General features: G+C 43.2%; 2 protein-coding genes across 3 annotated transcripts in view; one reads left to right on the top strand and one right to left on the bottom strand.

Moving 5' to 3' along the window:
* The window catches only part of SLA (Src like adaptor), an 82,837-nt gene extending 66,880 nt beyond the window's left edge, over positions 1-15,957 (top strand). Inside the window, exons 6-9 of one of the 2 annotated variants that reach the window (XR_003943847.1) lie at positions 2,931-3,062; positions 12,122-12,257; positions 14,510-15,777; positions 15,810-15,957. Coding sequence is in view for 1 of the 2 variants with exons in the window: in XM_030219386.1 (XP_030075246.1) it covers positions 2,931-3,062; positions 12,122-12,257; positions 14,510-14,741 (500 nt within the window). In the remaining variant the exon portion in view is untranslated. Of the gene's footprint in view, positions 1-2,930; positions 3,063-12,121; positions 12,258-14,509 lie in introns of both variants that reach the window. The other variant, XM_030219386.1, reaches the window with a different exon arrangement.
* TG (thyroglobulin) overlaps positions 1-16,350 on the bottom strand; it is a 429,523-nt gene that overhangs the window by 149,377 nt on the left and 263,796 nt on the right.

The following is a 16,350-nucleotide window of genomic DNA, read 5'->3' as shown; positions in this document are numbered from 1 at the left end:
GACGACCATCTCTTAGGTCGACCTAAATTTCATGATTTGGGCGTCCCGAACCGTATTATCGAAACGAAAGATGGACACCCATCTTGTTTTGATAATACAGGTTGCCCCACCCCTTTACGGGGCCGTCCTGTGACGATGCCCTCATGACAACTTTGGCGCCCCATTCGATTATGCCCCTCCACGTATCAATGAGCCCAGTTTAGGAAACCGCTACCCTAAGACAGAAAATGTAAAAACATCAGCTGGTTTTAAGGTATTATTAGATACATGAAGGGCAATTCCATGAAGGGTGCCTAAATTTATGCGCCAGTTGCACACACCAATGCGCCTGAATGACATCACAAATGGGCATTTACGCATGTATGTGCTAGGTGCTATTCTATAAAACTTGCACACTAGTCACATGCCCACAGATTCTATATAGGTCACCCAAAGTTGGGCGCACAAGACAAATGCGCACGTAAACTACTTAACGAAGCATCAACAATAATCAGATTTAATTGGCATCAAGTTGGATTTTTGTGTGCATTACCCCTAGTTGCTATTCTATCCACATTTAACTTTTCTAGTGTGCTACTCAAAAAGAGCATGGCCATGGGAAGGGTATGGGTGGAACGGAGGCGTTCCTAGAAGTTAGACATGATGTTATAGAATACTGTATAGTACACAAATATCCAGAAATACAAACTCAAAACAGTAACAAAAAATATTGTGGATAAATATGATAGTGTTCAGAAATAATCAGTGTCCCATAGTGATTTCAAGAGTGGTATAGCATTCAAGAGTGCTATAATGGTGTAATGGTATATTACTAAAGTCTACAATGAAAAATATTATATAGTCCAAAGAGCCATACAGCAGCAAATAAGTCCAACACTTAACAAGTCCAACAAGATAACACTTATCTTGTGCGTTGTTCCAGCGTCAAAAAAATCAATAAGATCCAAATGTAGACCCCTAAATGTAAACATTAGTTCCATGCAGGCCACAGTTTTAAAACTGCACAAGCGTAAATATGGATTGAGCCATAGGGTAAGAATTAATCTTATACTACTACTACTTAGCATTTCTATAGCGCTGCCAGGGTTACGCAGCGCTGTACAAGTTTAAACATGGGGAAGGACAGTCCCTGCTCAAGAGAGCTTACAGACTATGGGAGCAATTCTTTGAAGTGGTGCCTAAACGTAGGCATGACAAAGAAGTGAGCTTAGTGCCAATTCTATGACGACATCAAGGCATGCCTAACCCGCTATAAGAACGGTAGCTCAAAGCTGCCTTAGTGTGCTGAAAATGAGTCATGGCAGGTCAATGGCATGCACCTAAGTGCGCCTTGCAATGGGCACATCTGATGCTATTCTGTAAGGTGTACATATTGCCAGGTGGAACACCCATGGCACACCCATGCTCTGCCCACTGGTACAGCTCATTTGCTGTTATGTACCATGGGCCATGCTGAGCGCTCTTTATAGAATACTAGCTTAGCACGGATGTCCTGGATAAGTTTAGGTGCCAGCATTATACCTGCTGAAACCTGATGTAAATGCTGGCACCTAATTTTCAGCAGTTGGGCCCTCAAATTATGGTATTCTATAACAAACCAATCACGATATGGATGAATGAGAAGAGGATATTGTCTAAGGCTTGACTCACAGTCAAAGTAAATTTCCACAGAACAAAGACTGTGGCCTACTGAAATTTTTCCAAGCTAATGCAGATGAATGCCTTTAAGCATGTGAGCAGTAAACCACTAGAATATCTGTGGAGATTAAGTTAAAACCAGGGCCGGCAATAAGGGGGTGGGGGGGGGGGGGGGGGGGGGGAACAGAGCAGCTGCCCTGGGCGCCACAGCTCCAGGGGACACAGTAGATCAGACATCTCTTCCCCTTTTCTCCACCACAGTCCATCTCCTCCTTTTCTGCTCTTCTTTAAAAATGTAATTCCCTTCTCAGAAGGGCCCTGGCGCAGCAGTAATTTTCACAAGCTGCCTCCGACTACCCTGAAGCTTTCCCTCTCTGCCACAGTTCGCCCCCCCTCTGATGCAATTTCCTGTTTCCTCCTGGGTGGATTGCGGTAGAGAGGGAAAGCTTTGGGGCAGCTGGAGGCAGCTTGTGAGGATGATAGCTGTGCCAGGGCCCCTCTGAGAAGAGTAGGGAAATACATCTTTAAAGAAGACCACAAGGTGAGGGGAAGGGAGGGAGACAGACCGTGGTGGGGAGAAGGGTAAGAGATGCCCGGACCACTTAATAGCAATGTAGGTGGGGAGGGGAGGAGGAGAGGGTATCAGGGGCTCCCACCTTAATTTCTGCCCTGAACTCCAACATGTCTAAAACCAGTCCTGGTTAAAATCACACACAGTTTGATAAGGCATAGCATTGAAGTCTGTGCTACATTTTGATGGGCTAACATAGATGACTCATACTGCCTCATTCACTATAAAGCTGTACATTCTCATGGTCAGATGCATTAGTCATTGTGTTACTGAAACACAATATTTTAATAGAGATCTATCCAGTGGCGTAGCCACAGTTGGGCCTGGGTGGGCCAGGGCCCACCCACTTAGGGTTCAGGCCCACCCAACAGTAGCATACGTTTAGTGGTAGCTGGTGGAGATCCCAAGCTCTATCAGCTGAAGACTTCCCTTTGATGGTAAGCCAAGTGGAAAGAAGCGTTTTCTCGCCAGCTGATATATTTTTTGGTGGTGGTGGTGAAGAACACTTGTGCCCGCCCACTTCTTGCCTAGGCCCACCCAGAATCTGTTGTCTGGCTATGCCCCTGGATCTATCATGTCCAGAAATGCAGTGTCTTTGCAGATGTAAAGAATGAGACAGATGCAAGGCCTTAATGATTCCATATAAAGTGTAACTTTCTGCATTTTACTTTTTTTTTTTTTTTTAATAAAAATTAACTTTTGGCTCCCCTGATGCTTGCAGGTTTGTATTCATTATCCATCCGTCATAGTCAAGTGAAGCATTATCGAATCTACCGTCTACCAAACAACTGGTATTACATTTCACCTAGGCTCACCTTCCAGTGTCTGGAGCACCTTGTGAATCACTATTCTGGTAAGGATTCAAGAAAGAGAGGGCCAGGACCCCAAGACTGCTCTGTCTTTGAACTGTATTTCTATGGTCACTGTTATGGCTACTACAATTTCCTGACTAAATTCCTCCCCTGACCATTTAAATAATTTTGACTATCGGGCCTTAGATGCCGAAAGGATAAAATGGACACTGGGGAGGCGGGGGGGGGGGGGGGGGGGGGGGGGGAGGGGAGAAGGAGGGTAGCTACCAAGGAGAAGGAAATATTGACCTTTTACCATACTATAGTTTACAATGGAAGCCACTAACCTGTGCTAGGTTAATGACTCCTGCGGTATGGGAATAATGAAACTTGTGAACTTGCGATAAACCTTACAAGCTACGGGATCTTTTACAAAGGTGTGGCAGCATTTTTAGGGCATTCTAATGATTAGCGCACACTAAACACTAAAGACACCCATAGGAATATATGGGCGTCTAGTGTTTAGCGCAAGCTAAAAATGCTAGCGCGCCTTTTTAAAAGGCCCACTACATTTCTTAAAACAGCTGGAGCAGAAGGTGCTGCCCCCTTTCCCTCCCTTCCCCCCAGACAGTGTCAAGAAATCTAGAAAGGTTAAAAGTGCCTGGGGAAGGGTCCAAAAATTGATGGTGGCTGTGCCTTAAAAAACCCCAAAACAAAACCTCAGAGCCGCTGAGAGGGGGGGCAGGGGGGACAAAATTCCCCGGGCCTCGAAGGGGGGCCCGGTGCTGGGGTTAGGCCGCCGGTGTTGCAGTCCTCGGTCTTACCTGCCTGCCCTCTGCTCCATCCGCCACCAGGCCCCCTGCATTAAAATCGGCATCGCCTCAGCTGAGCTCTGTTTGGAAAGGAAGATTGCCTCCCTTCCCTTCGGACCCTCCCTGTGTCCCACTCTCGCAGAAACCGTAAGTTACATCAGACGAGGGTGGGTTACAGTGAGGGAAGGACCGAAGGGTTGCGATCTGCCTTTCCAAATGGAGCTCAATTGAGGCGCTGCTGATTTTAATGCAGGGGGCCCAGTGGCGGATGGAGCCGAGGGCAGGAAGGTGAGACCGGGAGGGGGGGGGGGGGGGGGGAACGGCAAGAGCAGCGGCCTTGCCCCGGACCCGGCTTAGTCTCTCGGCGGCCCTGCAAAACTTAAACAAATGTCATTCATTTTAAACACAAACTGTAACAGAATAGGACGTTTCATTAGAATGACCCATTTTATTTCATGCCCCTACCATCACTCATAGACTTCCACACTTGGGAGGATAAGTTTATAATGGCTTTTCACGTGTGTCTTACAATGTCAATGTATCTCTTATATACCGCTATAACCCCTTGCAGGGTCACTGCAGTGTACAGACAGATTTATAATACAAGCATTAAGATAAAGAATAATCAATGAGATCCAAAAATATAAAATTAAACCCATCTAGTCAAATCATTAACAATTATCAAATAAAATGTCTTTAGTTTCATACAAAAAGAGAAATAATTAGTTTCCAATATAACCTATGGAGGTAATACATTCCAAAAGGAAGTTGCCACAAAAGAAAATAATGAACTAAGGGGCCCTTTTACTAAGCTACAGGGGTGCCTATGCGCTTCCTACACGTGTCAATTTTGAACTACCGCTTGGCTACTGCATGGCCTGGGCAGTAATTTAATTTTTTACGCACATCTACTAAGCACGCCAGAAATTTTCTGCCCGGTTATTACTGCTAGGTCAATAGGTGGCAGTCAGGTATCAGGCCCAAAATGGATGCGCCAATTTTTATTTTGCCGCACGTCCATTTTCAGACCCCCAAAAAGGCCTTTTCTGCAGGTGTGCTGAAAAATGGACCTGCACGCATCCAATACATGCGTGTCTACACCAGCACAGGCCATTTTTCGGAGCACACCTTAGTAAAAGGACCCCTGAAACTTCTTAAAAAACAAACACCTCTAGAACTTGGAAGCTGAAAAATTAGCACGGCCCGAAGGTGAGAAAAGGTCTTTTTATAAAATTATGTGTCCATTTATGTGAATGGTATGAATATTTAGTGTCCATACATCACTTGGAGGGGCATAGTTTAGGGGCAGAAAGAGCGAGGCTGGGATAAATGTGCCTATTTTGTAGGATATATGAGTACACTCAGAGTACATACACATATTTAAATCAACTTTGGAACAGGTATTCATGTGTTCTTTGGCATAATCATCCTACAGGGGCTGTTTCTAGGAACCCACTGCTCACTATTTAACCCAGCATTTAGGCAAAGCACCAGCCACCACAGTTTAAATGAAAACAGATATTCGGCACCAGTAACCCAGATAGCAGACAGTGCTGAATTTCCAATTTTGGCGCCAGCTCGGCAGTGCTATCTAGTTCCCGGCCATTATCAGACTGCTAGCCAGATGGCTAACTGGATAAAGTTAGGACATCCTTTTTGCTCGTAAGCTGCATTACTCATGGGGCCTGATAGTCAAACCACGAGAGTTAGCTGGGCTAACTCTCGCAGTCAGCAGTCGGCCTGGATATTCAATGCCGGGCCATTTCGGGTGACCGGCATTGAATATCCAGGTGTGTTTTAGACAGGGCATTTTTTGAGGGGGTACTTGGGGGTACTGAGTACCGCCACCTTTTCCATTGTCTGCTAAAATTAACCCATGGTCCCCAAGTTTTAATGGAAGAGGTCAGGGTCTACATACCAATTCTGCCTTGTCATAGATTCTATGACTGGTTGCAGGGGGCCTGGCTATTGGGGAATGGGTCCCCTCAGTGATCACCCCACCCCTGAAGGGTGGCCTGACATTTGAGTACTGGCACCTTTTTCGATAGATAAAATGCATTGGTTTTAGATGGTTTAAACATAACTGGCATAGCCAATATTCAGCGCTGTCCAGTTAAGTTAAAAACCAGCCAAAGATAGGCCTGCTATTTCGGCAGCCTAATTTGGCTGCCAAACATAGCCGGTGATGCGCTGAATATTATGCGATATAACCGACTACCCACTAAGTGCTAACTGGCAATATTCAGCAGGAGATAGCTGGCTATCTCCCACTGAATATTGCCAGATAGCTAGTTACATGTTATTTCACTGGCCAGAAGCTGTTCTTGGCCAGTTAAATGGATTTAAATATCGGGCGGATACTGCCCAGGAGCATCTTAAAGTGGCTGGTGCAACAAAATATAATGCTGGTGCTGGGTTCAAAATGGAGCTGGTGGCCCCTAGTGGTAGTCTCATGATACTACTGCTAGGAGGTCAAGATGCTGCATAAAATAAATCTACAAAAATATAATCTCAAAACATATACGCAATAAAAATAAATATAAACAACCCCCCCCCCCCCCTGAAAATAGCATAACAGAACTAAGGTGTAACATCACTGGGAATAAATTAAGACTTATTTGAGAGATGCATCCTAAACAGAAAGTTTCCAAATTCCATTTAAAATCTTTCAAATCAGTGCATGTCCTTAATTCTAAATGTTTTTATTTTGAGAAAGCCTAAGTAACAGTGGCCCTTAATAATCTACGTGAAGTAGTGACAAGTAACATGAAAACAAAGTGCTTTAGCAAACATTGCTTCTATCACTCATTTTTACATTCTCTCTCACTATGCAAATACTGTGGTTTTGTACTTTATAAATGGTTAATAAATGAAACAAAGTATTATCTTTCACGTAGACTTTATGAAACCCCGAGTACTTATGCTATTACCTTTTCCTCTTTCACTTTTATCTGCTCTTCGCTGCCCAGTCTGATTTTTTTTTTAGTAATAGTAGGGAAGCAGTAGCATTAAGCTGGTGAAGTATGTTGATTTTCAGGAAGTCTGATCTCCTAGGGCAGAGGTTTTCAACTCAGTCCTTGGGGCACACCTAGCCAGTCAGGGGTTTCAGGATGATATCCTAAAACCCTGATTGGCTAGGTGTGGACTGGGTTGAAAACCTCTGACCTAGGGGATGTTTTCTATATTGTCTGAATGATGCTATGTGAGACTCTTTTTACAATGCAATCTCAAAAGTTTTTAGAATGACAAGACATTGATATGTCAATGATAGAGAGGAAGAGAAAAAATGGCAGAAGGAGGAGGCTTTTTTTTAATATAGAGATCAGAGCCTGAATAAAGAGGGGAGGTGCTGACTGGGGTAAATAGGAAGGTTCTTTTACAGATTAGGGGAAGGCATTGGGTATGGTTACCATGGATGCTTGAGGGATTTATGGGGTTCTGAGGTTGATAGAGTCATAGGGGGTGGGGCAGCATTCTTTCCAAAGTATCAGGAACCTGGCATGTATAGGGGTCTATTTTCAAAAATCATAAGCACCAAACTTTGCAATTAGGCTGTGGATGAAAATTCACCTAAATGTAGTCATCTAAAATTTAGATGACACAAGAATGCAGTTTTGAGAACAGACCACTATATTCCTCTGTTTACTGAGAAGAGAATGCCTCAGATTTGGATATTTGTATCTTCTAATCTTATTTTTCCTCCCTGGGTCTTACTACTACTACTACTTATCATTTCTATAGCACTACTAGACGTAAGCAGCGCTGTACACTTGAACATGAAGAGACAGTCCCTGCTCGACAGAGCTTACAATCTAATTAGGACAGACAAACAGGACAAACAAGAGATAAGGGAATATTAAAGTGAGGATGAGAAAATAAGGATTCTGAACAAGTGAATAAGGGTTAGGAGTTAAAAGCAGCATCAAAAAGGTGGGCTTTTAGCTTAGATTTGAAGATGGCCAGAGATAGAGCTTGACGTACCGGTTCAGGAAGTCTATTCCAGGCATATGGTGCAGCAAGATAAAAGGAATGGAGTCTGGAGTTAGTGGTGGAGGAGAAGGGTGCAGATAAGAGAGTTTTACCCAGTGAGCGGAGTTCCCAGGGAGGAGTGTAGGGAGAGATGAGAGTGGAGAGGTATTGAGGAGCTGCAGAGTGAATGCACTTATAAGTCAATAAGAGGAGTTTGAACTGTATGCGGAAATGGATAGGAAGCCAGTGAAGTGACTTGAGGAGAGGGCTAATATGAGCATAACGAAACTGGCGGAATATTAGTCGTGCAGCAAAATTTTGAACAGATTGAAGAGGAGAGAAATGGCTAAGTGGGAGACCTGTGAGAAGAAAGTTGCAATAGTCTAAGCGAGAGGTGATACAAGTGTGGATGAGGGTTCTGGTAGTGTGCTCAGAAAGGAAAGGGCAAATTTTGGTGATATTATACAGAAAGTAACACTTCGCCCTTGTTGGTTCAATCAATAGAAATGACAATTTTCAATGCTATTTTCATGAGTAAAAATGGGTTTGCCTATATTACTGGGCTCTCTGAAAATCGATTCTGTTTCTTCTTCCACAACATACACACTTTTAGCTATGTTTAGAGCACGAATTTCTGGGAGCATGTTTAGGTCATAGGAAATAGTAATGATAATAATGGTTAGCGTATCTGAGTTTAAGAAAGGTTTGGAGAAGTTCCTGGAGGGAAAGTCCATAGAGAAAAAGTCCATGTCCATCTCTGTTATTGAGATGGACATGGGGGAAGCCACTGCTTGCCCCGGGATTGGTAGCAACTACTATTTGGGATTCTGGAATCTTGCTACTCTTTGGGATTCTGTCAGGTACTTGTGACCTGGATTGGCCACTTTTGGAAGCAGGATACTGGGTTAGATGGACCATTGGCCTGACCCAGTATGGCTATTCTTATGGTCTTAAATGGCGCTAAAAAATTGGCACAGAAAAAAAATCAGCGCTCAATTCTATTCTATAGGGCACTCAAAAATGAGCACCCACCTGCAGTACACCATCTTGGGTGAACCCTTTTTAATAAAGGCAGTTAATAAACCCCAATAAATAGATAAACAGAATAGTACTGAGTGCTGATTTCAGTGCCCAAATTTGCATGCCAGGACTTATGCCTGCTGAAGCCAGGTATATTTCTCAGCACCTATTTTGGGCACACATCGTGTGACAAAACAGTGGGGTTGCAAGCCTGTAAACTGTATTATTTCTTGAAGTGTATTGCTCTAGGTTGGCCAGCAGGTGGTGCATGTTTTATATTTTAAAGCTGTTACAGAGAAATGACTGTTCCTTCTTTATCACAAAGAGAAAGTAACCTTCAGTGACGTGGCTAGCTACTTTAAAAAAAACGTTGTTCTGGGCTCTGATTGGCCCAGGAGCTCAAATTCAGTCTAGAAATACTGGATTTTTCCCCAGTTTCAATTTGGAAGCAGAGAGAGAGAGAGAGAGAGAGAGATAGAGAAAGACTTCTTTACTGAGATCCTGTGAGCAGTTATATTCTGTAACCTGTAAGCAGCTATATTTCCTGTACTTCCTAGGTACTATCCAGATACTGATAAAATGTTTAGATAGCTTTATAACATGAGCTACAGTTAAGACTTGTTATTTTACTGTTAACCCCAATTATTAGTAACTAGGTCTCATTGCATAAAATAGGACCTGTGCTAAAATAGCATGAGTAGTCCACATTGATAACTTTTCCCCTTAGTTTGAAGATTTTCTAGTAACCAGAGCTGGTATTGTGATGCCATAATGCCTCATTCCACCCAAGGAGGTTTTATGACAGGAGAGAGTTTGATGTCAAAAGTTGAACCCCTGGTTTTTTACCCACTGTTTTGTTGTATTGTGACTATCCGTGGGATTTTGTTGAGTTCTCCACGTTTGTGGATTCTCTACTGGTTTGAACCCCTTGCAGCCACCATATTGATGTCCTAAGGAGGTTTATCAGCATATGGATGTACACAGAGGAACCATCAGAACTGTAACCTGAGATTACATTATTTTTACCTCTGGAGGGGTCCTGGGGGATGAGGAGACTCCCATTGCTGCCCATGGGTGGGGACCGCATGAGCCACAGTCCCGCCATAGGTGCGGGCACTCCAGAGTGGCAGACTTCTTTTTGGAGCCATGAGAGGTTTGAATTTTCTAGGGGGCAACTTTAAGAAAGGCCTCGGCTCTGCCTGAGCCTCGGGGCCGAGTTGTGGGGAATCCTGTGGCTCCAAAAAGAAGTCTATCACTCTGAAGCACCCACAGAGGCTCACTCCCCAGGACCTCGCTAGAGATTTAAAAACCTTGGGTTACAGAATGATTTTCAAATGCTTGGAGTCACTCAGTATGGTGGCAAGTTCCTCCCACTGCCTTCAGCCCACACAATGGGCCAGATAGGCTCATGCTGTTTCCTGTTTTGAATTCTAGAGACATTTCTTTTTTCTTTAATTAAGGGAGGAAGTTATCAATGTGGGCCACCATAAGAACATAAGAATAGCTATGCTGGGTCAGATCAATGGTCCATCTAGCCCAGTATCCTGCTTCTAACAGTGGCCAATTCAGGTCACACGAATCTGACAGAATCCCAGATAGTAGCAAGATTCATGCTCCTGATCTCAGGGACAAGCAGTGGCTTTCCCCATGTCTGTCTCAATAGCTGACTATGACCTTTTCCTCCAGGAACTTGTCCAAATATTTTTTTAAAACCCAATTACACTAACTGCTGATACCACATTCTCTAGCAAAGAGTTCCAGAGCTTAACTATTCATTAAGTGAAAAAATATTTCCTCCTGTTCTTTTAAAAGTAGTACCATGAGTGTCCCCTAGTCTTTGTACTTTTCAAAGAGTAAAAAATCAATTTATGTTAACCCACTCTATACCACTAAGTATTTTGTAGACCTCTATCATATCCTCCCTCATCTGTCCTTTCCTCATATGAGAGGAGTTCTACCCCCTTAATCATTTTGTTTGCCCTTCTTTGAATTTTTTCTAATTCTGCTATATCTTTTTTAAGATACAGCGACTAGAATTGCACACAATACTCAAGTTGTGGTCACACCATGGAGCACTACAGAGGCATTATAATATTCTTTGTCTTATTTTATCTCCCTTTCCTAATAATTCCTAGCATTCTGTTTGCTTTTTTGGCCGCAGTCATACACTAGGCAAAAGATTTCAGCATATTGTCTATGATGATACTTAAATATTTTTCTTGGATGCTGACTCCTAAGGTGGATCTAAGCATCAAGTAACTATGATTTGGATTATTATTTACCATGTGCGTCAATCATCTTTGTTATTTTATTGTTAACCCAAGTTATTAGTAGCTAGGCCTCACTGTGCCAAAATAGCATGAGTTAATGGTAAAATAACATTTCTTAATGGTAGCCCATGTTGATAATTAAGCCCCTTACCTTCCTACACGACGGGCAAAAATCAAAGAGCCCCTTTCCATGGTAAATCACACATTAATTGTTTAATTATGCATTTAATTATTGTCCCCCCCACCCCCCATGTGCATACTTGTATAACGCAGGACATACTGTTTTGTTTTTTTGAGGGATCCATGCAAATCTATTTCAAGTAGGTGTGACTGCAATTTTCATTGACTCTGCACATTTTCCCAAGTCCTGTAACACTGCTGATATGACTTCATCTCCTATGTTACCATCATTTCCCTACCACTGAGGAGCCTGTGTATTCATTCTGTGCTTTGGGGGAGGAAGTATTGCTCTCATAAAATGAGAGAAGACAAATATCAATAAGGACAGAAGAGATGGGGTAGTTGGGCAGACTGGGTGTTTTTTTAAAATCTATTGATCAGGGCTGCCGAGAGACTGAGCCGGGCCCGGGGCAGAGCCACCACCTCCCCTCCCCCAAGATCGCTGCCACTGCCTCTGTCACCCCCCCCCCCCCCCCCGCCTGCCTGCCGGAACTGCAAATACCTTGGCTGGCGGGGATCCTGAGGCCCTGCCAACAGAAGAGGTCTTCCTCCAGCACTGCTCTTTTCTCTGCCGCATTGCCTGCCCCTGCGGCATCTTTTCTCTCAAAACCGAGCATGCACAGCCTGAGGACGCAGCAGCCGCTTGGTAGGCAATGCAAAGGGGGCCCGGCGCTGGAGTTTTCTCTCTCCTGCTCCTGTTGGGATGCGATCACCCAGGTCCCATCACGAGCAGGAGAAAGAGAGAGAGAGACCCTGGTGCTGGGCCCCCCTTGGAGGCCCGGGGAATTTTACCCCCCTGCCCCCCCTCTCAGTGGCCCTGCTATTGATGACTGCATAATAACCTCATCCTTTGTTTGTTTCTCCATCCAGAGATTGCTGATGGTCTGTGCTGTGTCCTTACTTCTCCCTGCCTTACTCAACAAAACACCATCAGTGACGAGATAAGACACGAACCAGAACCTGTTGTGATGCGGCAAAATAAATTTAGTTGGAAAAATGTCGACAGGTATTATTTATTGTTATTATTATTCATTCAGTGGGAAAGTCCTTTTGAAATCAAAGTGCCTTCACTGACAGGAATATGTACAGGGGGAAAATGTATGGTTCATTTTCAAATTTTGGCCTTTATCCCAGTTTTGGACTTTTCTTTTGGTTTGTTTCACACATATATGTTCATAACAATTTTTCATGTACACTAGAACTTTTTAATGCACACAAATTGACTTTACACGCATTAATTCACAGATTAACATGTTAAATTGATTTTGCTTTTACTGAGCAGTGTAGTTATAAATGTAGGCTACTGTTAAGATGTGTTATTTTATCAATAACGTTATTTTAGCACAAGTTCCATTTTATGCAGCGACATCTAGTTAATAATAACTGGAGTTAAGAGTTGAGTAAACACATCTTAACGGTAACTTCCCTCCTAAATTGTTTATGGCACAGTAACAAACCAAGGGGTCCTTTTACTAAGGTGCACTGAAAAATGGCCTGCAGTAGTGTATATCATCAACAAGTGAAGAGTCCAGTGTAAATGTTTAACTAATCAACACGATGTATTAAAATTCCAAATATTCCTTTATTCTTAAATATTATCTTCTTTTATATATAAAAAGTAGTTGAGCATTTAGCTATGGCTCGACGGTGGCCAAACCCGTTTCACTTTACATGCTTCATCAGGAGCCGTGCATCAACATTCTTATAATATCAAACAAGATGGTATTACATATTTTTGTGATCACATTGCTAACCTGCTTAACAGCTAAGAACGCTGCATGAAAGAATTGGGGTTTGATAAGATGCAATGTGATCACAAAAATATGTGATACCATCTTGGGCATGCGTAGGCACCTAAGTGGCTTAGTAAAAGGGCCCCCCCCCCCACCCAATGTACATCCCTATTCCATGAATAATGGCATAACAGATGAAAACATATCTAGAAGAAAGGATTTAATAAGGTAAATTCTAGAATGGAGCAAGGGACAATGATGTCTAGAACAAGGGGCTATGATGTGTTTCTGAAAAGGTATGTGAGGTGAAGAGTTGAGGGATAACAACAGGGATTGATATAAAAGAAACATTTTTGAGGGGTAAAAAGTGTGATGAATAAATTGCCATCTGGGCAAAAGTATTGCATCTTTATAGACAGGAGAGCCATTTGCCAATTAAGGAAAAAGTAGAGGGAGGGGGTCGATATTCAAAGTGATTTAACTGGCCAGAAATAGCTCCTGGTCGCTTAAATCACCTGTTCGGGCTAACCATTAATTTTCAGCAGAACTTAACCGGTTAGTGCTGAACTGAAATCCAGCTATTTGGGGGGGCATTCCAGAGCTTGACTGGTTAAGTGCCAATATTCAGCACTTAATTGGCCAGGTTAACCATACAAATAGGATCGCAAATAGCTCAGGCCTCTCTTTATGCAGCTGATTAGAATATCGCTCTTAACTGGTTATGCGTTAGCCGGCTCCAGAAACATGGAAATTCAATGCTGGTGTCCGGACATGGACTAGCATTGAATTTCCAGGTTTAACTCCGGCAGCGGACAGCAAAACGCTGATTACTGCTGGATATCGGGCCCAGTGTGTATATGTGGAAAAGGTGTGCGCTTGGGAGGGTGAGATGTATTTTGCCTTCTTTATGACAGTTATAATTATTTTGCAGTTTCCTGATCCATTTGTACGTTTTTTTTTAATGCAAAATAAGAGGATTTCTGAGATATGATCTCAGTCTTTGAAATGTACTGCTGAGGATCACAGTTGTACCTGCATTGTGCCAAAAAGAGCTTAATTCTGGATGTAATATGTATAGACAACCTATCCAAGTGTGCTAGGAAATTTTTTTAAATTAAGCCTGTGGCACCCAGCACTCTAGCAACTATCTCTGTATCTTTCCACCACATTTTCTTGGCCTCTGGCTGCATTTCATGGTATTTGAGGCAGGGGCATAGCCAGACTTTAGCGGGAGGGGGGTCCAGAGCCCAAGGTGAAGGGGCACATTTTGCCCCCCCCCCCCCCCAGTGCCGTCGACCCTCCCTGCCATTGCCGACCCCCGCCACCGCTGCCACCACCACCACCAACAACTTTGCCTCCCCTGCCGATGACCCTCTTGATCCCTCTCCTGCCGCCACCGTTGCCTACCTTTGCTGGTGGGGGACCCCAACCCCCGCCAGTCGAGGTCCTCTTCTTCCGGCGCAAGGCTTCGTTCTGTTTCTGTGAGTCTGACGAGTATTAACAACCTGAAAACCATTTTTTGCAGGTTGCAGCTGATTAATGACAGAAGAGTAAATTCTATAGAAATGGATGATTCACTTCTCAGCTACGGCCTCAGACACAGCATCGCTTCCTACATGTCTCTGGTGGGAGATGATGAAGGAACCTCGTTCACAAACAACAAGAAGAAGAACCGGTTGTCTTTTCCTAATCGTTGCAGTCACAAAAATGTGCTCTCTTTAGCAACTGAATATTTTGAAGAGGAATCATTAGAGTAATTTAAACATGTTTACCGGCGTGCCTTTCTGCAGGAATATGAAAACTCAAGAACTGTGTGGCCTCTAGGCAAAAGGGCACAGGATCATGGGAAATCTATTACTAAACTAGTTGGATCCAGTCCTGGGAGAAATTTTGGGATGCAAGAGACTGATTCATGGTTTACAAAAGCATTGTTAAATGCTACTTTTCAACTGAATGGCTATGCTGAACTTTTTGATAGGGTCTGATGTATATTATATCTCTTGGGTACTTACTCAATGGAAAAGGTAAAATCTCTCAATAACACATGCCATCCCTACTACCATGTGACTGTATGTTGACCACTGAAATAGGGCAATTTTATACTGCTCACAGTGGTTGCAGACCTGCAAATAGGTTGTACCCAGTGGTCTATAAGAACATATCTGGAGAGCCGGGAGGCAACTGATCCAATGCACTTGCATAGTTTGCAAATGTGCTTGTGGACAGCCTGTGTGGTGCTTGAAAAATGAAAGCCCCCTGCAGACCTTCCCTTTCTCATCTCTTTTTGGATGTGGGTAAATACCTACATTATGAACTGCACTAATGCTTTTACTTTCAGTGAGAAGTGGGGTGAAATTTGGACAAGCTTTCCTGTGAGGAAACAGCTGTCTACCCAGGGGATAACTTCAAAAGCTAGGCCTCAAAATGTCTTACTTTCCTCAAGGGAGAAAGGATAAATAACAAAATTCAATTTGCTAATTTTGTTTTCTATAAATTACTGTGATAATCAATCATGTTCTGCTTTCTCATGTTCATTTGAAAAAAGTGAACTTAAAAACGGGGTAAGCCAAAATATTTAGTGAAGGATAAGAGGAAACCAAAAAGGAATATTAAAGCTAAAATAATGTTAAAAATTTAGAAAATAAAGGAGGATTGGCCCTTCTGTGGGATGTAAAGAACACTAAAATGCAATGCGCTTAGTAGATAAGGGAAAAACTTATTGCAGTCTGCAAACTGGGCATTGACTGAGTGGTCTGAGTATTCGCAGGCAGGTAATGATCGTGAAGGTGAAAGGTAATTTTATATGAGACACTGATGGTCACAAGGCACCACAGTGTCAGAGGGGTAGTATGTTCCCCTTTGTAATAAAGTGGCCATTAATTGTCCCAGCACCTCTTGCTTTTTTTTGATGTAGCTCACACCTTTTCAGTCAAGGCAAGTTACATTCAGGTACTGTAGATATTTCCCTGTCCCCTGACGGCTTACAATCTAAGGGGGCCTTTTACTAAGCTGTGATAAAAAGTGGCCTTAGTGTGCCCTTGTGCGGAATTTTCCTGTGAGCTAAGGCAGCAGAAAAATGGCCGATTTTTCAATTTTTTTTATTATTGGTATTGTTTTTTTTAAATGGCGCATGGCCATTAAAAATAATTACCTATGAGCACTTACCAAACACCTATTTTGTAGGCAGTAAGAGCTCATATGGTAATCCTTCGCTAACCAGTTAGCACACAGTAATGTAGCCATGTGCTAACCATTTACCCCCAGATTCTATACATCAGGGGCATAGCTACTATGGGGCCATGGGGGCCTGGGCCCCAGTAAATTTGGCCCTGGACCCCCCTGCCACGACCCTCTCGACCCCCCTTC

The sequence above is a fragment of the Microcaecilia unicolor genome, chromosome 1, assembly GCF_901765095.1.
Source record: "Microcaecilia unicolor chromosome 1, aMicUni1.1, whole genome shotgun sequence".
Taxonomy (NCBI): Eukaryota; Metazoa; Chordata; class Amphibia; order Gymnophiona; family Siphonopidae; genus Microcaecilia; species Microcaecilia unicolor.
Note: the sequence above shows the minus strand (reverse complement) of the source record. Positions and strands in the feature narration are given on the sequence as shown.